This window comes from Primulina tabacum, chromosome 16 (assembly GCF_025594145.1).
Source record: "Primulina tabacum isolate GXHZ01 chromosome 16, ASM2559414v2, whole genome shotgun sequence".
Taxonomy (NCBI): Eukaryota; Viridiplantae; Streptophyta; class Magnoliopsida; order Lamiales; family Gesneriaceae; genus Primulina; species Primulina tabacum.
Window position 1 is genome coordinate 30071261 of NC_134565.1, and position 22948 is coordinate 30094208.

Genomic DNA, 22948 nt, shown 5'->3' on the forward strand with positions numbered 1-22948 from the left:
TCGAGATGAACTATATATTTGATACAATCGAAAATGAACGAAATCTCGTGATAAATATGCCCTTTTATCAATTCAGTGCAAAAAGCTTATAAATGAGAGAGATTATAATAAAAACTCTTATTGATACATGCATTAGTATTCCAACTTTCAACAATATTTTAATCGTCTTGAATGTAAATTAAACCCCGATAAAGTCAATTTTCCAATACAAAAATGAAAAAAATACATTTAATATCTACAAACTTTCTCGCAACTCCATTTTATATTTAATATAATATAAGTTTGCCTCTTAAAAAAGATAACTAAAAAATTTCATATTGATTTGAAGAAGTCCTCGACATGTTTTCTTTAACAACAAAAGCCCTCGTCACCGATCCTATCCACAAGTTCCCATTTTCTTCCTCAACTTCACTTACAAATTTCCATCTGCTTCTCTTTGTGCCATCAAGTACCTCCATCACATTCCCATCTTCATCCAACCTAATTCCCATTCCTGGGCTCCCAATAAACCGAGCCAAGCGCGCGTGTAATTTTGTTAAATCCACGGAAAAATCGATTAGAAGGTTTCCAATCCAAGGATTTGATATGACCACATCCAATAATTTAGTTCTTCGCGAATTGATCCCTACCCAAAATCCGCCCTTCTTATTCCGTTTGACGTTATCTGGGAATCCGGGCAACTGAGTCAAGAGCTCAAGAATCCCGGCTTTCGATGTTTTGAGCCAAAATTTGAATAATTTACATGTAGTCGTCTCTACGAAAAGTAAGAAATCGCCCTTTTTGCTCAATGCAACTCCATTTGGAAACATGAGATTGCTCAAAAGTAGAGTCGTTTCCTTAGTTTTGGGATCAAATTTCATCAATCTCCCCGAGTTGTCACCACTTAAAATCACGGGAATATGGTTCCTATAGACGTGGCGTGGGGAAAATTAAGTTAACATTATTAAAATTTTAAAACAATAAAAAAATAATTATATAGAATCGAAATATAAATTTATTTATATATATATATATATATATATATATATATATATATATATATAGATATTCCATTCAGTGTTTTCAAACCAGATCGGACATGTCAGTTCGACTGATTCGACCAGGAGCTGGTCATGAATCTGGTCCGAAACACTCTCAAAAATTGATTTAACGATCAAACCTGTCAAACTCTGTGAAGAACTGGTTGGACCGACTATGAACAAAAAAACAATTCAATCAGTTCAACCAGTTTTTTATTTTTTTTCGAAAATTTAATTTTTTTTTATTTTTAAAATTTTAAGACTTCATTAAAAATATTATTAATAGTTCTACATTTTATTTAATCTATTGTTTTTGTTTTAATAAAATATATAACCATAATTGATATTTTGGATATATGTATATATTTTTTAAGTTTTTACTTTGGTAAATATATTTTTTGTTCTATTTATGTACATATTTTAGGTTTAAAATTTAAAATATATTATTAATTATATTATATCAATATCTGTCCGACCGTTCGGTTAAACCGATTCAACTGATTTGACTGTTTTTAAAATAAATCAATTTAATCACCAATCGGATTATGAAAATGTTGATTTTGTTATTATATATCTTACCTTCGTGGAAAACGTGTGCTGCTGTCTGTAAAATACACAAGCCCGTTACTTTGATCAATGTCCAATGAATTAGTGAACCCGAAACTAACTCCGTCCACTTGTTTTGCAATGTGGGGTGCCCAACCCACCATTTGGGCCCACAGCAATGAGGCCCATATAAGAAGAGATGGCCTGTTTGTTCGTTGAACCGCAGGCCCAATGGTCTCCCACAAATGTGCTCCATCACCGAGTGATCATTTGGACCTTCGCATCCATACATATTATGATAAATTAGCTTTAATCTAAGTAAAATAAAATAAAATGATTAAATTAAATGTAGGGGGTTTAAAAGATCATATATGAGGATTTATGAGGTAAATTTTACTTATTGTTTTATTATCGTTGGATAACAGGATGCGCGTATCGTATGTTAACTCGTCGGATTTTTGAGACACGGACGACAAATCAATATATTTTGATAAATGAAATAATTTAATATAATATAAATACACCTAGTCGATATTTATAAAAAATTAGAGAGAAATTGATATCTGTGTAAAAATTATAGGAAATTTAATTTTTTTAAAAATATAAAAAAACTTGAAAATATTGTCCAAACTGTGTTATTGTCCTGATTCTCATAATATAAATTATCTTACCTCACCATATTGACATGAGATGGGCCAAAATTGGGAGGTGATGACAAGGAACTCCTAAACATATCTTCATTTTTTTTTTCCAAAAAATATAATAATATATAATTTGTTATGTTTTTACATCAATTACTGACATCTAATATGTGAATGTCACTTCAATAGTATTCACATAGATGTCCACAGTCAGTGTGCACATCATATCAAACCTCGTGTGTGTAATACACACACATATATATGTATACACTCCCTAACTCAAGTTCTTTTATTTATATCAAAACTCACCTGACATAAATTTGTGATTAGATAACAGGCAAAAACTTGTATGAGACGGTCTCACGGGTCGTATTTTGTGAGACATATATCTTATTTGAGTCATCCATTGAAAAGTATTACTTTTTATGCTAAAAATATTATTTTTTATTATTAATACCGGTAACACTGATTCATCTCACAGATAAAGATCCGTGAGACCGTCTCATAAGAGACCTACTCTAGAAAACAAAGAGATAATCAATTGTGGAGTAGAGTATAGCTGTATTATCCAAATTCCAAACCTAAAAACTCTTGTTTGCATTCGATTTCGAAGCTACTAACTTTTGACATTTGACTGGTATGTTTTTCGAGGGCAAGAATAATGGATTTTTGCCATTCGACTTCCAACCAACAACTAAAATGCTAAATAGCCATTATTGACATATATATGACAACTGCCCATCAACTAAAATTTCGAAAATTACAATGTCCCCACTTCTCCAATCATCTCATAATTGTTAAGAAATTAGGTTCCCACCCTTTTTTTAATGCGACATCGAATTCCACTAACTATACATTATTATATGCCCATCGAATTTCGTTTTCATGCAGCTAAATTTTTCAATAAGAAAGATGAGTGTTTTTTTTTTCAGATATGCTCATTTCTCTTTACCACATAGATATTTAACTTAAAATGCTTAATAAACTTTGGAATTGATCACTATACAAGAAATGATGTGTGGAATCATTGGGTAATTAAACGAATGAGGTGAATGTTCTAAGTAAATATATGACGACCTCTAGAGGTAAGTGGTGCTTCAAGTGGAGAAGATGGACTTCAGGGAAGGTCTGGACCATGAGAATAATGACGATCTTTTGTTTGATGGGATGATTATTAGGAATGATACTTAAGTGCCATGATGGAAATAACGAGAAAGATCGCGGGTTTATAAGATGCAAGATATCTACATTGATATGATACTTTTTTGGATAAAGTCCAAACCAAATCTACGAGAGCTTAAGTCCAAATTCTGCAATATCATATCATTGTAGGGATATGTTTGTATCATCGTACAACATTAGTTTTCCTATCCGATTTATAAATTGGATCGAGAATCCTAAAACCACCTTCAACCCTAATCTACTTTTCCTCATCATCTCAACAATGATTTTTGTTTTTCTAAGATAAGTCAATGAACCACTACTTTACTATCCATGTTTTTACATATATAAGCAACATTTGTATTTTACTATATCTACGTATGCTGGCTTTGTATAAACAATGATATAATACAAAATCAGTTATACAAGCAAAAGCATTAGCGTATATTAACTCATCCTAACCACATTTCACATGCGAATGCATTAATTTGCACGTATTCTATATATCTTCACGAAATGCAAAGTTGATCATACAACACAACGCGTATGGGATAATATCATCGGTTGATACTCACCTCTCGGGAGAGGTCACGGCGAAATCCACCCAGCGGCTTTCATTTGCTTGCCACCGGATGATCCTCCCATCCGAAACTCCGGTGTAGGGGCCACTGCCAGTATCGTCGAACGCAAAGCTCTCCGGCCCAATGGCTCCATTGGGTAGCCCTATCAGCTCATAATCTAGAACAAATCGATCATTTCCCGGCATTAAGGTTCCATTCCCCAGGGAATTTTTGCTCCAAATCTTAACATTGTCGAATGATACTAAAAGGGTTGCTGCGAATGCAATCGCCGTTGCAATTGAATGGAGCTTTAAGGTCATTGGTTTGGCTAAAGAATTGGTGGGATTCTTGCATGTATATATATATATATATATATATATATATATTAAGCCTAGTAAGTTGGCAAGGCTTATATGGGGCTCTTTAAAACGTCGTGTCCCTAGGGTGGCCTGACATCTCCTTCAAAATCTGGCGCACACAGTAAATTTTTTAAGTCATCTTCAATTAATTAATTGGTACGTAATTATGTAGGGTTATGAGTGAGTAAGCCTCAACATCCGAGAGCAGTTGCTTTATTAAATTAAACAGCGTACCAAATCTTAATTTCATCGACATCATATTGAAATATTTGATAATTTGTACCTTTTTCATTTTTACCAGGTTGTTAATCAATTCACGGTTTAATTTACGCATTTTTTCAATATTAGTATTTATTCATCAGAATGCTGACATGATATCAGAAATAATGACGTAGCACGGGCCGCTGACCACAGCTAAGGTGCTCGATGTCACCACATAATTAAAATTTTAAAAAAATGTAAATTAGTTGAATAGGATCGTAATTGATCGGTAACAAAACCAAAAATGAAAAACTTGCATTTACTGTATCAATAATTTAATATATCCAACTACTTTTTATTTTCTGAACCTGTAAAATCATTTCCATCTAAATGAGTTGCTTAAATTTTATTTTCTTGGTAAGGTGAGGGGAAGGATGGAGGATAATTATAATTTTGATCAAAGATGATTATCTGTAAGACGAGTCAATCATGTTCATATTTACAATAATAAGTACTATTTTTTGCATAAAAAATAATATTTTTTATGGATGAACCAAATAAAATATCCGTCTTACAAAATTGACTCGTGAGACACCTAATAAGTCAATTTTGTAAGAGTCTCACAAAATGTTGTGTTCTTTGTATGTGGCTTGTTTTTTTAACTCGGAAAAGAATAATGCACATGCATAACAAATGGAAAAATGTCCAAACATAAAAATATATTTATGCATGGTGTACCGCTTCGAGTGAAGAGTGATATTATGGTACGTACTAAATTATTTCATAAAAGTAAGTGTCTGAAATTGTTGTAGCACTGTAATTGTCTTGAGAATAGAGGTGCTTAAATTCCAAGGCAATAATATATGTTTAATAATAGGCGTCTCATTCATTAAAAATTTCTTTAATTTTTATTTAAAAATTGTTTCCTACTAACGTAGATTCCTCAAATGAGCAATAAATGCGTTTTAAAATAATTTAATCATAGTAAATAAATCATGTAAAAATTCAATAGGGAAGCGTGACAACACATCGTTAAAGAGAAAATAGTAGAAGAAATTACTATCAAGTTTATAAAATATTATTGGATGAATTACAAGAACAATACAACATATAACGGTGAACGTGAGTTTTGATATCATGTTAAGATCATGAACTTATATTTAATTTCACTTCAAAAATTAGCTCAAGGAAGAAGATTTGTCAAATTTTATACATACAACTTCCAAGAACTTAATACAGCCTATATATATGAAATATTAAACCCAAATGATTGTCATTTTACCAAAACTTATATCCGATGATAATGGTACGACTCAAATTTTTTAAACCGTACAACAATCCTAGCAGCACAGTTCAATAATAGACAATTATCGCACCACAACAATCTCACTTTCAATAATTACACTCAGAGACGGATGTATTCTAGGGTTGTACTGGGCTGTAGCCCAGCCCACTTTTTTAATAATTTAGCGACGGTTTTTCAAAAACGTCGCTAATATTTGCGACGGTTTTAGTAAAACCGCCGCCGATGTGGATCGGCGACGGTTTTAATTACACCGTCGCTACTAGTGACGGTTTATTCAAACAGTCGCTAATAACAGTCGCTATTAGCGACTGTTTTTTGAAAAACCGTTGCTAATAGCGACGGTTGTTTCAAAAACCGTCATACATCAATGTCTTAGTCCAACCGTCCATTTACAAGGATGAGACCAAATTCATCCCATATCCTCTGATCCGCCCCACCTCAATTCTACAAAATTTCTCTCCCAAGTCCCAAGCCCTTTAGCGACAGAATAGAATTGCGGACTCCCGAAGAAATCGAATTGCTCATCGGCAAGGCAACAATCCAGGTAAGAATCGGCTATACATTTTTTATTTTGTTATTTATAGCTTCTCTGTGTGTGATTTGTGGTTTCTTGATTGTTTGTTGTTGAGTGACTATTACTTGTTTAATAATTATTTTATTCTTGTTTAGGATTATAAATTGAACTATTTCAAAATAGAATATCAATCTGCTGTAAAGAAAGGAAAAACATTGATATCCTCTTTCTTTAAGAAGAGAGATCGTCAAGCTAGTGAAGATACTTCAATTCCTACGGTCCTTACAATGCAACATCAATCCAGTGAAAGTCTTCTATTTCCTAATATCCAAATTCCTTCATGTTCCTCTCCTAGAGACGATCATCAGTCTTCGTCTACTTTTATTGAACGAGATCCGGGAAAAAGAAAACAGATATGTGAATATCATGTTAATGTACGAGATGAGATAAGACGTTCATATCTAAATATGGGGCCTTATCAACCAGATATGTTGGAGTATCCAGGTACAAAATTTGGAAGCCAGAATCGTCGTTTTCAGAAAAAATGGTTTCAGAAATTTTATTGGTTGGAGTATTCGCCTTCAACAAATAAGGCATATTGTTTCTATTGTTTTCTTTTCCTAAATGATGTTAATTCATCTAATATCTCGGCATTGGTCAATGAAGGATTTGACAATTGGAAAAGGGTAAACCAAGGAAAAACATGTGTTTTTCTTGCTCATATTGGTTCTGTAGCTTCTTCACCTCATACTATGTGTGAGAGAAGGGCTGAAAATTTGATGAGGCCCTCACAACATATTGATAAAGTGATGCATGCACAATCTAAAGAGGAAAAAGAGAAAAATCGTCTGTGTTTGAGCACCTCAATTGTAGCTGTTCGTTGGCTAGCACTTCAAGGTTGTGCTTTTAGAGGTAACGATGAATCTCTATCTTCATCTAATCGTGGAAATTTTCTTGAATTGGTGAAGGTTTTTGCAAAAATGAATATAGAAATTGATGAAGTTGTGCTTGAGAATGCTCCAAAAAATGCCCAATGTATCGCTCCAGAAATTCAGAAAGAGATTTTACATATTATGGCCAATAGAGTACGACACATGGTTCGTGAAGAAGTTGGAGATAAATACTTCTGTATTCTTGTTGATGAAGCCCGAGATATATCTAAACGAGAGCAAATGGCCATTATATTGAGGTTTGTGAACAATCATGGGATTTTGACAGAAAGATTTTTTGCCATCAAAAGTGTTAGTGACACTACCTCAATGAATTTGAAAAATGAGATATCAAATGTTCTTGTTCATCATGATCTCCATGTTAAGAAAATCAGAGGCCAAGGATATGATGGTGCTAGCAATATGCGTGGAGCGTAGAATGGACTTCAAGCATTATTTCTCAAAGATTGTCCCTATGCATACTATGTCCACTGTTTTGCACATCGTTTACAACTGATATTGGTTTCTGCAGCTAAGGATGTTAGTGTTATTTGGGAATTCTTTTCTCATTTGGACAATATTGTTAATATTGTCACTTCTTCTACTAAGCGCATTGCTGAATTACATACTGCACAAAGAAATGAAATTGAGTATATGTTGTCAATTGGAGAACGTGATTCTGGAAGTGGTGCAAACCAGATTGGTAATTTGCAACGAGCAGGAGCTACTCGTTGGAGTTCTCACTATGATTCGGTAAAAAGCTTGATAGGTATGTACACTGCAACTTGCAAAGTTTTTGAAGTTCTCAGTGATTATTCTCCAAATGGAAGAGTTAAGGCTGAAGTTCGGGGGATTTACAGAAACATGGCAAGCTTTGAATTTGTGTTTATTTTGCACTTATGCATAAAATTATGAGAACAACAGATACTCTTTGTCAAATTCTTCAAAAAAAATCTCAAGACATTTTGACTGCTATCACATTTGTCACTACTACCAAAACTTGCATTCAAGAATTTAGAGAATGTGGGTGGAATGAATTTCTTCAGGAAGTTAAAGTTTTTTGCTCAAGAAATGAAATTGATGTACCTGACCTTGATTGTCTATATAAGATTGGACGTTCCTGTCGGCAAACTACAATAGAACATCACTACCACTTTGATGTTTTTAATGCAGCAATAGATTTCATTTTGATGGAGTTAAATACTCGGTTCAATGAGTCATCGGTGGAACTTCTTTCTCTTAGTACAGCTTTAGATCCTAAAAATTCATTTGACTCATTTAACAGTGATGATATTTGCAAGCTTGCGAAGAAGTTTTATCCTGGAGATTTCACAGATCAAGAAATTGTTGCTTTGGAGTATGAATTGATACATTATAAACTTGATGTGATGCAGAATTTAAAGGTTTCTACACTTGTTGAGTTGTGTCAGCAATTGACCGAGAGTGGACGGTCAAGTGTTTATGTTATGTTGACTAGATTGATTCATCTTGTTTTGACATTACCTGTGTCTACTGCCACTACAGAGCGGGCTTTTTCAGCAATGAAGCATGTGAAGACGGCACTTCGCAATAAAATGGAGGATGACTTTCTTGCCGATTGTTTGACACTCTATATTGAACGAGATTTAGCTAAACATATTGATGTAAATTCTATTATTGATGAATTTTATGTTTTAAAATCTCGTAGGGCACAACTTCGTTGAACGATATAATGTAAATTTTTTTTTAATAATATATAACTTATCATATTGACTTCAAGCCCCTCCAACTTTTATTCCTGGATCCGTCCCTGATTACACTCATTCCAATATATGATAATAAAACATATGACATTCACTTTGATATTAATATGACGGAATGTTTACCGCTTTATCAAAAATTAATTGTGAAAATGAAAAAATTCACGTCAATTACACACATTTCATTCGATCCAACTGTGATTAGTCGCATCTAAAATATACCAGTTAGAAAAATGAACCAAATCCATGAACTTGGGTGCATCTATTTCACAAGGTATAGATCCCAATGTATGGCATGAGCACAGAGCCGATCCATAACTTACCATTCTTCTCCTCTACTTCACTGATAAACTTCAATGTCTTCCCTTCAGTGTCTTCTAAAATGCGCAGAACGTCACCTTCGTCACTTAACTTTACTGCAACAGCGTGAGGTTTGCCTCCAACTAACAAGTAGTGTAGTTGCTTGAACGTGAGGGGGAGTTTCAAAAGCGTATTTCCGAACCACGAATAAGAAATTGCCCATTTAGAAAGAAGTCCAGTTTTTGAGTGGAGAGCAACCCAAAACTCACCCATTGAATTTCTTCTTACATTGTCTGGAAAACCTGGGAGTTCGGCAAATGTCTCGTGTTTTCCGGCATCAGAGCCTCGAAGCCAGAATCTCAGTATTCTGCACGTCGTTGTTTCAGCTACTAAGAGGAAAGAACGGTCTTTACTCAGGGCTACGCCATTGGCAAAAGCAAGGCCTCGAAGTAAAACTGTGACTTCTTTGCTTGATATATTGTACTTCATCAGCTTGCCGGTCTTGTCTTGGGTCAAGATTGAGGGTATGAATTGCCTTACATCAAACACAAAAGCTTGTTAAATTCTTTCGGTTAGACCGTGAATCAGGGGCAGATCTCATGTTACAGAAGAAAAAGGATAATTTCTTAATCACAGTATAAGCAAATAAATTAAAGTTTAAAATCCAAATACCTTCTGTAGAATACCGTGCTAGTATCCGTAAAGTAAATCACATCTTGATCTTCATCAATATCCATGTCATTGGCGAAGCGCAAAGGCTTGCCCTCTACTTCTGTTACTAGCGGTGAAGCCATTCCTCCATTTGGCCCAACTACTTGGAGTCCCAAGTAAGCATCCGCAATATAAAGATCTCCGGTTTTTGCATGAAACCGCAGTCCTAATGGCCTACCACAGACGTTCTCCATTGCTGGATTGAATGGTTGAGAACATTTCTCCCTTCAGTACAGGCAAAGAAATCTATTTTTTCAAATGAAATCTTACTAATAGAACTATAGAAGTACATTTCGGCATAAAATACTTGTGTAACTCAAGATAATGAATAACCAAAATTTGGAATTGCCATCATTTAAACGATCTTCTACATGTTGCCAATGCAATAACAAACATGATAAGGGTTTCAATATTCTGGAACAGAGACACCAATTAACTGAGTTCTAATCAGTAAAACACAGAGGATGAATCATGATATTTGGGAAATCGAACTGTATGTCTCCATATTATTAAACATAAGCCTCACAAAAAAGTTCAACCCAAAAGGCAAATATGATAGTTTCTACCATTTGAGAAATCGACATCCACGACATAATTTATATGGCTTCACTTACACAGTCATAGTTGACAAATGCACTTAACATGTCTGTGATGTGAGCATGGCCGACATTACCAACACTAACAAGACGAGGCTTTCAATATTCAAGATCGCATTGATGCAACCTAAAAATCGTGCTTCTGAGAGTTTGATCTGAATAACTAGTCTATTAGATTTAAGATCTTGCAAAGATTGAGTAGCATAATATAATTACTTGTGGAGCCAAAGTGGGTGTTCAAGATTATCCACCTTATCAGGAGCCAATAGCCATGGACACCATGACTTTCCCACACCTATTTCTATACTGAGCACATATTTTAAGCAACCACAACCCTATCCATATTCGATATACGTAGATCTTTCTAAAATAGTTTTGACAGCTACACCAACTCTTAGTAAAAGCATCAGTAATATAACCAGAGTTTAACAAGAGAGAGAGCTCAACTCAAGAGATTAATTTATGATGTCAGAAAACATCCAAACTAAAGTATCAATTCCACCATTGATTGTGGAACCAAGGAACTCATAGCATATCTAAACCAAGCCACATTTCCTTCGCCTAGACATGCAAATTTGGACACCAAAGATCGAAAAAGGACAATCAGTCCAACATTCAGTAACCAAGTGTAAAAAAAGTACTCCACCTATCCCAAGGATACGCAACAACCTGGTTCTTGTCAGCTTAAATGACACTGAAATTATAGTAAAACATAGCTAATGAACTTGCTGCATCTCAAATAGCAATGCAGAAGTGCAAGGTAGATTCTTTCTTCTTATGGAAATTCCAAAAGTAGTGTGATCAAACAGGATAACAATCGCCAAATTGTAGTCCAATTCACGATGGAAAGAAATAAAATCGAGGCTGTGTAAGTTTTCTCCAACACCAAAAGTTTGAAGCGTAGACAGTATCCATGCGGATTTCGTGGACCTTATGGGATGAGTACTAGCTATCTTAGGCAACAATCAAAGAATACTTGAGAGTCTTAAGACGTTTACAAGTGCCATGATGAGTCCCTAATTTGTCATGTTTATATGTCATAAGATGTTTTCCATTGATTTTAAGCACAAACATAATCTAATATTCATCTTGTAGAAGAAAAGACGCAAGGGGGTGAAGAAAGCACGAAAATCGGTAAAACAGAAAATGCTCGCAGAATCGAGAGTGCTGGGGCCCAGCATGCTGCCCAAAAGATACAGTTCAGATTCGGGGCACAGATTTTCTGGGCCCTGCAGGGAAACCTGACTGTGATTCGTCTTATGCGAGGTTTTTGGTCCGTTAATGATATAAATAAAAGATGACAGCCGTTTTTTAAGGAGCAGGTGACACTTTTCATCATTCTTCATCCAAGAACACCCAACAACACAATATCCAAACAACACTACCACACAATTATGCATTCAAGGAGGTTTGGGACACAAATTTGAGACATAGGAGCGAACAAGGGATAATTGATTCACAAGACGGAGAAAATTAATTGGTCACATAATCAACTTTACTTTGTAATCTTTATTATTTGTATTGATTTATTTATGATATTTTTAAAATGTCTCTGTTTTTTATTTTATAATAAATTTATTGGTTGTTTATAGAAATTTACAGAGCTTGATTTTAATTTCATATTTTACATATTATTTTCTCTACTATTATTTGCATTATAATTTATTTGTGTCTTGCTGTTTTATTTGCCTTCCAATTTATAGATAATTGGATGTTAAATTTATCCCAAATCTGGCATCTGAGAGAGAAGATTTTGAATAAGATCATAAGAAAACACAACCTATGATTTTTGTAGAGTTCAAGAAGCCTACAATTTCTTTTGAGGTATTTGAAAGAGAACCATAAAACTTGATTAAATTATTTTTATGACTGATTTCTGATAGTGATATCAAAACTGACACTAAAATAATAATATTTACTCGACACTTCGAAGAGGCCATGAATAACACTTGCAGGTTCTTGGCCTATAAATTGGAATATCTGATATTATCAATTAATATGATTTACATGAATGAAATTGAGTTAAATTTTGCATCTCAAACCATGTACCCAAAATCATCCTTAAAATTCCCCATTAGTTTAGTTTATTTAAATCTTAAGCTTAATTTTCTAAATAAAGTCGAGATTATTTTAATTACATTAATTCGTATAAACATAATTTACAGAATGGAGCACAATAAATAATTCAATCGGTTCTCTCTGACCAAATTTCTCCGGCCACTTGTCCGACTTTAGGCCGGGCATTTTTGCTCATAAACATAAAAGTGAAGCTATATACTGAAAAACCCAGTTAAAAAACACGCATATACACGTAGTACAGGTGGCGTGGATGGGAGCGTTTTAATTACCTTTTAGATGAGGTGACAGCGAATTCCACCCAATCTCCGCCGTCCCACTTGAGAATTCGGCCATCGGCAACGCCGGTGTAAGGGCCTCGGCCGCTGGAATCAAAGGCCAAGCTCTCCGGCCCCACTGCTCCGGTGAAGTGGATCCTATCTGCCTGGATGAGGACGTCGTGCGACCCACGAAGTGGCTGCGGCGTGAACAAGCCGGTGTTGGCGAAGGTAATCACCACCGCGAGCAGTGGCAGCGCTATTGCAATTAGGATAAGCTTCGAGTTCATGGGTTTGGGTTAATTGGAATTATGCTGATCAAATTTACCAAAAATTTGAATGAAACGGAACCTAGAAATGTCCGAAGATGAGCTGTGGCCTTTTATATTTTCGGTGAAATTTGAAAAGACGCCGATAATTACAAAAAAAGAGGTACAACTCATGTTTTGTATAGGTTAGTTCGATCTTAATCCTGACATACAATCTATTGAGAGTGATTGGTTTGGATTTTCATGCCAGTTGAATTATCAATAAATAAATGATAAAAAAATAATGGATAGGAAAATATAATATAATATGATAAACTATGATAAATAATATTATGTTTGATATTATTTTTATGTATAACATCATATTAGGGAATGTCAATGGGTCCGAGTTTTTACCCAGACACGCAATGAACTCGCGTATATGGGGCAGGTGTGCATACTAAATGGGTCATGGGACGGGTATCAGATCCAATTTTTCGGACCCGTCCGAGTATGGGATGGGTTATGGGTCCTATAATACCCGTCTCATAGCCATCCCATATATGTAGATATAAATACTCTAAGATTTTATTTTTATTAATTTTCATTTTTTCAGTAGTTCACCTCAAAGATTATATGTGGATATATGTGGATACATATACGAAATGAGTTCTATTGTGTTGTATTTAGATGCTTGTCTGTTTCATAATTCATTCATGTGAGAAGAAAGATTATTGTTTTTATTTTAAAAAAATTAGGGTCTCACAGGTGTAATCAACCCCGTTTCGTATTCGAGGTGGGGCGGGTCCGAAAAATATTTAACCGGGGCGAGGGGTAATGAGTCAAAGTTTTCTTAATAGGACGGGTCTTGAGTTTAGTTATACCCGTCTCATTGACATATCTACACCAGACTAAGACAAAATATCATTTTTAAACCAATATTATTAATACTTTGGTTGTGACTTTAAACACACCAAATACCAAATACGAGGATAATGTGGCGTACCAAACATGAGATAAAACTCCAAAACAACTCACAATCTCATGTTATTAATCAAACCAAACACGAACCTAATATAATAACTACAAAGAAGTTAAATCATTTTTCCATTGATTAATAAAACATAAAAAAAGATACATGTTTCTTTATAATAACTAAATATTTGGTATTATCTTAAGGATAGGATAAAATAAATAATTGTGTACCATCAATGATTTTTTTATGTGCGTTGATTATGAGATATTACAGAGTATGTTGCAAAAGATTTGGATTAAAAACCCTCCCCTCTCCTTTGTCCCGTCAATTCCGCCAATAGAAATGGGAGAAAGTTCAATTAAACATGTGAGATTTTGCAAGAATAAAATAAATTTTCATTCTGCAATCAAGAATCTCAATTACTCCGTGTATTAATAAATTTTAAATCTAAGCATATTTGAATTTGAGACAATGTTATTATTCTCGAGCCCGAGCTACACAAATGTTTCCTTTTCAAAAACATAATTATTTTTATTTTGTTTTTAAAGGTTCAACAACTTATATTTTAGATATGTTCCAAATATTGCGGTCAAAACGAGTCTCTTGCGCCAAAACATCCCGTCATAAAATAGATAAGTTGAGTTATTATTTTAATGACTCGTTCAAAGGCGAGCTTAGACGGGCTAGTCCGTTTGGGTCGTAGAGTGGGACGGACTGATCCCACGAGTTTTTTTATTATTATATTATTATTTTAATAGTTTATGTATGTTTGATGAGTCTTGAAATGAGTTATGTATGGATGAGTTGAATGATATATTATTTACAATGATTTATTATATTTGATGAAATTTGAAAAAAAAAATTATATTATTTGTAATGTTTTAGATATGTTGATCAATTTTGAAATATTTATATTATTTATAATAATTTGTGAACATGATAAATAATAACCACATTCGAACATCCAACTCTATCCAGCAAAAAGTAATTTGGATATATTTTCTATTGAATTTTTATATATATAAAAATAAATATATTCAGGATATCCTAAGTATAATGCTAAAACAATGATTTGGATATATTTGGATTGAAGCACAATCACCCCAAATGAATTGGAATCTTTCAATCCCGCATAATGGTATTGCCTAGACTCTGATAATTAAATGTTCAATACCCAAGATTTAGCAATGTGCATGGATTAAGATCTCTTTTCAATGGTGCAAAAATTAGGTGAAAATTTGTTACAATACTCGAGTCTCAGATTCGATATTTCGTCCCAAATTTTAGATCTTGGTATCAGGTGTGGCATGAGTCATCCGACTTGCTTTAACAATGCAATTTAAAAACAAAGAATGAAACAAGAGAACCTTGGGTACAACCTGGCCAAAAGATTTGATGGGTGACCAAAAGATTTGGATGGGTTGTATATTTTCAGCGATGCCCTATAGAAGGAGCAATGGGTGAATAATATGTGACCATGTGTTCATTAAATTATTCAAAAAAAAAAAAAAACTCCTGAAAAATCATTTCACGAGATGATTTTACGATACAAATCTTCAACCCGACCCGATTCATGAAAAATTATGATAAGAGTATTAATTTCATTTTAAATATACAAACATGATATTTGAGTTGTTTCTACGATTTAAAAATTAATTTAGTTGTAATATCATTATCGATTTTGGTTTTTTATGAAACAATAATTGTTCAATTTATATTAATTATGTACAAAAAATAAAACCAAATTCTCTAAATTCAAACCCCATCTAGATAATCAAAAGATAAAATAAGTTTATTTTGATGAATGTGGATATTGCAAACGAATTGAGGAGACCAATATATACAATGTGCCTTCTTAAGCTATATATACTAATTAAAACAAAAAATAAATATTTTGCTTGGCTGCATGTTATATGTTTATTATGGTGTATGCAAAATTCATTATAAATTTTATGAATAATATTAAAACTATTGTACCTCGGCACGTGATCGATCAATTTAAACTCTATATTTTTTGGTCGATTGTTACAATTAGATCTGAAATAACCTGAATAATCGGGTTTAACTTTGACATAAAAAGGTCATGGGATATGTTTAATGAGATACAGTGTAGGTCTCTTGTGAGACGGTGTCACGAATCTTTATCTGTGAGACGGGTCAACACTATCGATATTAACAATAAAAAGTAATACTCTTAACAATAAAAAGTAATAATCTTAGTTCGATAAAATCGTGAAATGTATTTTGCAAGAATTCACGGAAAGGGTGGGTATTAAGGAGAAGAAAGATCATCGTCTTAAACCTGAGACTTTTATGAAAGATGTGTTATAAGTTATCGACATTTTATTTTTAAAAATTAATTATAGTTATAATAAAAAATTCACTTCATGCTTCCAACGAGTTTCATTGGCTTTGTTCACAGGTTGGCCGGAAAGAAGCAATGTGTTGTTTGTATGCTGTTTACAAGTTGGCGTAAGAAAAAGGTTTAATTATTTTTTTCAATAAATAGATGGGAAATAAAATATATATACTCTTTCAATATATTTTTATTAAATATATTGGTAAAATTATGCAATAATTATTTCGATAATAACATAAAATATAAAGTTAAAATCAAAGGGTGAATCAGATCTCATGCACGAGATATATATATATGTGTGCGCGCGCGCGCGCGAGTGAGGAAAGTTCATTGTATTTGATGTGTAAATATTGTTTGTTGAAGAGATAAGTCGCTTTCAACTAGTATTTTTTGAAGTGTTATGATCAAACACTTAATATTAAGTCAAAAGTTATAGCACTAAACAATAACGTGATTTTGTTTTTTTATATTTGTGACAGCACAGAGTGCATCTACTTGTGTGCTAGTTGGTCGGATTGTTAGGTCTATGAGTCTGAGAAGGTGCACGTCTATCGACTGGTACTGTCTCATATCTTTCAGATATCACTCTTATCATTTCTCTACCATCTGTCTTGTCCCCAGTACAGACGGTATTACCCGCTAAGATCTGACGCCACTTTTTTACGACCCACCTGACCAACCAGATCAAGCAGCGCAACGTCAGCAGTTTGACGTACTAGAACTTACCAAGAGGTTACACATCCTATTACTACTCTCATTCATGCGCACTTCACTCAACTTCTCTCTCGAAGAAGTATATAATTATGCTTCTTGGGATACTTGAACTCATGTTCTCGCTATTATACCAATTATTAGGATCAAACTCTTACTACTATGCCAAAATTTATAGCTGTTAGCCAACACGAAACTTTATTTCTCTATAATTGTGGCACTGTAAAGTGCAACTACTTGTCTGCTAATGGGTCGGGCTGTTAGGCCAATTAATTCGGGGAGGTACGTGTCTATATGTTGATGCTTCTCATATCCATTAGATATCAGTTTTACCATTTTTCTACCGTCGGTCATGTCCCCAACAAAGACAATATCAGCCGTTAAGATCTGAAGTCATTTTTTATGTCTCATTTAGCCAACCAAATCAAGCAGTGCAATCTGAATAGCTTGGCAAACGATAAATTCCTAGTAGGTCGCTCATCTCTTTACTAATCTCACTCAAAACTTTACCCCAACAACTAAGAATTCCTATGTAGCTAGAAAAATAATTAGTTCTCGAATTTGGGCTCTTTCTGAGACCTTCTTCCATAAATGGGTCTCGTCTGAGACCTTATCCATTACGGTATTTTCGATGCGCTATTAGCCATCGCATATTTCCATCCATGAAAATGAGTTCATTTTCTCTCAATATTCGAACCCAATACGTCTAGATATATGTGGGTATCAATTGAGAACTATAAGAATCTATGGATTTATCATGGAGGTCTTGGGTTTGAGTGTTGGGAGAGAGAAAGAAACTCATTTCTAAGGGATAAGATGTGCTATGAGTAATGATATATGAAAAACCCATGAGAGAGAAAATCAAAGAGAAAGATCGTTTATGAGAGAAGATCTCAAATAGAGTCCAAACTGAGCATAGTCCATGGACCATGATCGTTTATGCTTTCATTCATATTGTTTGATTCCCTTGCATTTTTTCAAGGAAATGTGATTTTTTATTATATAAATGTAAAATACTACGAACTATTCGTTAAACAAATATATTTTTTTATGTAGGGATATTGATACTCTCGGGAAATTTAGGGTCCGATTCCAGCAAGCGTCACTGGTCTAGACGCAGGTTTTGAAATTACCCTGAGCCTGAAATCACAAATAAGAACGTTAGGAGGAGGCCAGGAGGGTGTCCTGGCGTAGCCCCTCCGACGCTCAAGTCAGATACTGGAGATATATGGGGGGAACAGCTAAGGGTGCTGCTGAAAACAATATAGTGAATGAATATCATACGCTCAAACCTGGTATTTATAAGAGAATACCTGGGCCCTTGGTGGGCTTGTCCTCCATTTAGGCTGGGGATGGGCCAAGGGTGGTAGGCCCATCCATGGGCTCATCCATGGGGTATCACCAGTCTCCCCCTCGCGAGTCGAACTGAATCGTAGGTTCAAAGTTCGATTAGCTGGGTTGTCCTCGATTTATTAGCGACGAAGGCATACCGTGTTAGAGAAATTTTATCTGTGAGACGGATCAATCCTATCGATATTCACAATAAAAAGTAATACTCTTAGCATAAAAAGTAATATTTTTTAATAGATGACCCAAATAAAAGATCCGTCTCACGAAATACTATCTGTGAGATCGTCTCACACAAATTTTCGTCATTTCCAAAAAATATTGTAAACACAACCACACATACCTCGAGTATCATCAATGTGACCCCATGTATCAATAATTAGGTAGCATAAATTCAATCCCAAGTTGGGAAAAGGTTTGAGAAAATCTTTGGAACAAATCTGGTCAGATCTTGCTTTGTGGGTTGTGGATTTTGGTGGACCTTACATTCTCCATTGATAGCCCCTCTTCATCTCTCCCTTCACCTCATTCAAACCCCACTATTTTTTTTACAAAAAAAGCACCAAACTTTTCCCCAAATTGTTTCTTTCTTTCTTTCTTTCTCCTCATCATTTCATTATTTGAGCAGCAATGGGCATGGCTGCAGCTGCATCAGAGTCTCGGTTTCATGTTTTGGCCGTTGATGACAGCTTAATTGACAGAAAATTGATCGAGAGATTGCTCAAAACATCTTCTTATCAAGGTACAGCCCAGATTCTGTTTTCTTGAATTCGAAGCAAGTTTGGATTTTTATCTCCATTGGCTTTTTTTTTCCTTCTTCTTGTTGGAATGATTGATACATGGGCTCGATTTAATCGATCTCGGATGTCGATTTCTTTTTCTTTTTAATGTACTAGTTATTGCTTTTGGCAGTCACGACAGTTGATTCTGGCTGCAAAGCTTTGGAGTTTCTTGGTTGGTCTGAGGAAGAAAGAAGCAATCCAACTGAAACTTCTGTCTCTCCCAACATTCATCAGGTTCATTTAATTTAATTTTTTTAAAAAATAATGTAGACTTAAAACTAATTTAATCTGAGTCAAAATATTAATCTTAGTTTGATCTATGTCCCTTCAAGGAACTGGGAGTAAACCTTGTTATTACCGACTATTGTATGCCTGGAATGACAGGATATGATTTACTCAAGAAAATGAAGGTATTTTTTTTTCTTGGTCTCTGTTATTTCCTCTACAATATCATAAATCCTTTGTAATCCTATCATTTATTAGCAATTTTAGAAGGTATTGGAATATATGTGAATTCTGTATAAAATTGGTATAAAATAAAATTTAAAATTATGTGTTGAACTCGCCCCTCATCCCAAATTTGAAATGTCATATGAGCTACAAATTATGCATCAAGTAGAATATTATTTTTCAAACACATTTGAGCCCATAGAATTTCTTGCGATTTATTTGACTTAAAGTAGAGTATTTGCAAAATCTTGGCCCCATCGAAGAACAAGATTATGACAGCGCATTTACGGATCCCACATGTTTGTCCTATTCTTCCTATGTTATTTCTTTTTCTTTTTTGAAATCAGAAGAATCATTCATTGGGATCTAACAATAAATCATGACAAATGACAAAAACTGGTGTGAGACGGTTTCACGGATATCTTATTTGGATTATTCATGAAAAAATATTTTTTTTATGCTAAGAGTATTACTTTTTATTGTGACTATCGGTAAGGTTGACTGGTCTCACAAACAGAGGCGGATCTAGGATTATATGATTGGAGGAGCCGGCTCACCACCAACTATGAAAGTTTTAAATTGGGGCTTTGACCCTTTGTAAAGGACCCATTATTTAGTTTTTCGAAAAAAATTGCAGAGAATAGAACGCGAACCACATGTGTAAATCTTGAAAGTCTATAACCATTAAACTAATTATAGATATTTTTTTTTATGGTCAAATAATATATATACTAAATAATAAAATATATCTTATATAGTAATAATTTTTTAAAAAAATTTCGGGGGGGCCGGGTCCTACAGTGAATCCGTCTCTGCTCACAGATAAAAGATTAGTGAGACTGTCTCACAAGAGACATACTCATACATCATATTGTCGTCTTATACTTTTTTTAAAAAAATTTATTTTTAAAGATTTGCCACTCATTAATTACACAGATAAAATATAATATGCGTCGCAGAAAATTATTTCTATATAAGCGTGATTTATGTAAAATCTGTTGTATTCAAATTTACATTTCTATTAAATGCTGCATGTAAAAAATTACCAATTTATATAGAACTTTCATCTCCAGTTCTCTATATTACATCTCTTAAATTTTTTGATCTGTCCCTCATGGTACATTGATCCTTAGGTACGAACTAGTTGGCTATGTCAATATCTAGTAACCTACTTGGAACGTCGACGAATTTGATTATCGACTCTTCGTGTTTAAAGTCTCTTAGAACGTCGACGGATTTGATCATCAACTCTTCGTGTTTACTGTCTCTGTTATACTTTTCTTTCCTCCTTTTATTTTTATAAATAATTTCATCTTCTAACTTGAGAAATCGACTTTAATATACAAAAATGGGATTTGATTTCATTTGACAGCAGTCTTCGTATTTGAGAAACATACCAGTAGTCATCATGTCTTCTGAGCATGTTCCCTCAAGAATCAACAGGTAAGAGAGTAAAAATTTTCATTAAGTCGTTGCTCATTTATGTTTTTAAGGAAAGAATTAAGTGTTCATGTTTAACAGATAATCTTTTTTACTAATTAACAGATGCTTAGAAGAAGGAGCAGAAGAATTTTTCCTCAAGCCTGTGAGGTTGTCAGATGTAAATAAACTTAAACCCCATTTGATGAGAACCAAATTCAAGAATATTATGGGAAATCAAGAAAGGGAAGAGTCGAAGGAGGAAGAAACTGGAATCCGGACACAGAAACAGCAAAATGTTGGATTAAATAAAAGTAATGCCATGAGGAAATCTAGTGATCATGAAGGGCTTTCACTAGACGGATTAAGGCAAAAATACAGTGGTTTCACTGTAATTACTTTGTTATTATCTCTAGTGTTTTCTCTCTGTTTCTTGATTTTTGGTTGAGGTTTTTCGGTTGTCGGATGGAATATATGTGTACATGGAGAATTAGATTAGGAGGATCAATAAAGGATTCGTTTTCTGTATCATGTGCAATACTTGGAACAGCGGTATTAATACTACGTTCATCTGCAGTACAACTACAAGAAATATGACCTATCATGACGCACCGAACGTTGAACGTCGTCTTATGACAGCGTCGCTGAAATAGCGAATCATGCGCGTTCATTTTCATATAAAAGCAAAAATTGTTGTTACCGGATTAGAGAAAATCTGTGTAAGTACGTCGTACGACCGACTATTACTCTAACGTCTCCAAAGAGTTAACTTCATGGTTTGTTACCTGCATCACAAAACAAGATGTGGCGTCAGAGTTGCTTGGCGAAAACACTTTGATGCTCAAGTTAAAATTTCTGAACATATGACAAAGAACTGAGAGCCTACTTGATGATTTGAGCTATTTATAAATTTTCGGGGAGTTTTGCCGGCTTTGACATCTACGATCTAGTTGTATTTATGGACCTTAATATAAACCTCGATAATTATCTTAAAAAATTTACACTGCTTATCTTTCAATTCGCTTCTGACCATAAAATGAAATGTACGTGCATATTTTAATTTAGTACATGCTTTCACTAACATCCACGAACAATAAGATTCAATTTTATTTTTAAGGCGGAAGCATGTTGAATCGATCTTTTATTAGATACACAATGAAGTGTAGTTGGGCCGGAAGAGAACTCGGGCCTTCGACTTTTATCTTCACGTCCCCAAAATCTTACCATCCAGTAGCCCACCCATTTGTCTTTGAGAGTATGCTTAGGATGGATCCCGTTTTGCCCGTCAATTTAGTTATATATAAATCAGATGTGGGTTGGCCCAAGCCCATGATTCGCATAATTTGATTAGATTTTTTTTATACAATTACTTCTCTCTGACTGGTGAAATTTTTACAACTGAATTGTATGTTGTTTTCTAATAAAATGTAAGAGAGATTCACGTGATTTAATGGTGTTCATAGTTCTTGTCTAGAGTTTTTGCAAATGGGAATCCCAAAAATACTAAAATTAACAGATATGTTTAATATTTAGAAGCCGTTATCTTCGCGAAAATCTCGAAATTTATAAAAATTCATAAAAGTTCGTATACCAATTACCACATATACATGACAACTTGACGTGAAAGTTCAACATCATTTACAAACATTAATTTTTTTTGGTGATTATTTATGCAAAATTTTTATAACCTAAACATATAATTTTATTTTTCTTATGACGTGACTCACTGCTGCTACTTTTC

At 34.1% G+C, this 22948-nt stretch overlaps 2 protein-coding genes and 1 pseudogene across 3 annotated transcripts; 1 reads left to right on the plus strand and 2 right to left on the minus strand.

Moving 5' to 3' along the window:
- Positions 1–252: 252 nt before the first annotated feature.
- On the minus strand, positions 253–4273 carry LOC142529547 (protein STRICTOSIDINE SYNTHASE-LIKE 2-like; annotated as a pseudogene).
- Positions 4274–9092: 4819 nt separating this feature from the next.
- On the minus strand, positions 9093–13333 carry LOC142529360 (protein STRICTOSIDINE SYNTHASE-LIKE 10). The gene is made up of 3 exons (XM_075634871.1): positions 12931–13333; positions 9948–10211; positions 9093–9810 (listed from the first exon to the last, which is right to left on the minus strand). Exons 1-3 carry the CDS (start codon positions 13203–13205, stop codon positions 9243–9245), a joined length of 1107 nt encoding a protein of 368 aa, XP_075490986.1. The 5' UTR covers positions 13206–13333; the 3' UTR covers positions 9093–9242.
- Positions 13334–18970: 5637 nt separating this feature from the next.
- On the plus strand, positions 18971–21735 carry LOC142529936 (two-component response regulator ORR10-like). Of its 2 annotated transcripts, none has more exons than XM_075635658.1 (5): positions 18971–19298; positions 19469–19572; positions 19671–19748; positions 21161–21231; positions 21334–21735. In XM_075635658.1, exons 1-5 carry the CDS (start codon positions 19187–19189, stop codon positions 21653–21655), a joined length of 687 nt encoding a protein of 228 aa, XP_075491773.1. In that variant the 5' UTR covers positions 18971–19186; the 3' UTR covers positions 21656–21735. The 2 variants fall into 2 exon arrangements, with proteins under 2 accessions (XP_075491773.1, XP_075491774.1); XM_075635659.1 differs by having other exon boundaries at positions 18972–19298; positions 21164–21231.
- Positions 21736–22948: the final 1213 nt, after the last annotated feature.

Bases quoted from the DNA above. Each gene is read 5' to 3' on its own strand.
- LOC142529360 (XM_075634871.1), bottom strand. From the start codon at position 13,205: ATGAACTCGAAGCTTATCCTAATTGCAATAGCGCTGCCACTGCTCGCG. The intron at 10,212-12,930 runs GTAATTAAAACG...CCTGTACTGAAG, and splicing joins GCTGTCACCTCATCTAAAAG to GGAGAAATGTTCTCAACCAT. The intron at 9,811-9,947 runs GTATTTGGATTT...GTTTGATGTAAG, and splicing joins AGCACGGTATTCTACAGAAG to GCAATTCATACCCTCAATCT.
- LOC142529936 (XM_075635658.1), top strand. From the start codon at position 19,187: ATGGGCATGGCTGCAGCTGCATCAGAGTCTCGGTTTCATGTTTTGGCC. The intron at 19,573-19,670 runs GTTCATTTAATT...TGTCCCTTCAAG, and splicing joins TCTCTCCCAACATTCATCAG to GAACTGGGAGTAAACCTTGT. The intron at 19,749-21,160 runs GTATTTTTTTTT...TTCATTTGACAG, and splicing joins ATTTACTCAAGAAAATGAAG to CAGTCTTCGTATTTGAGAAA.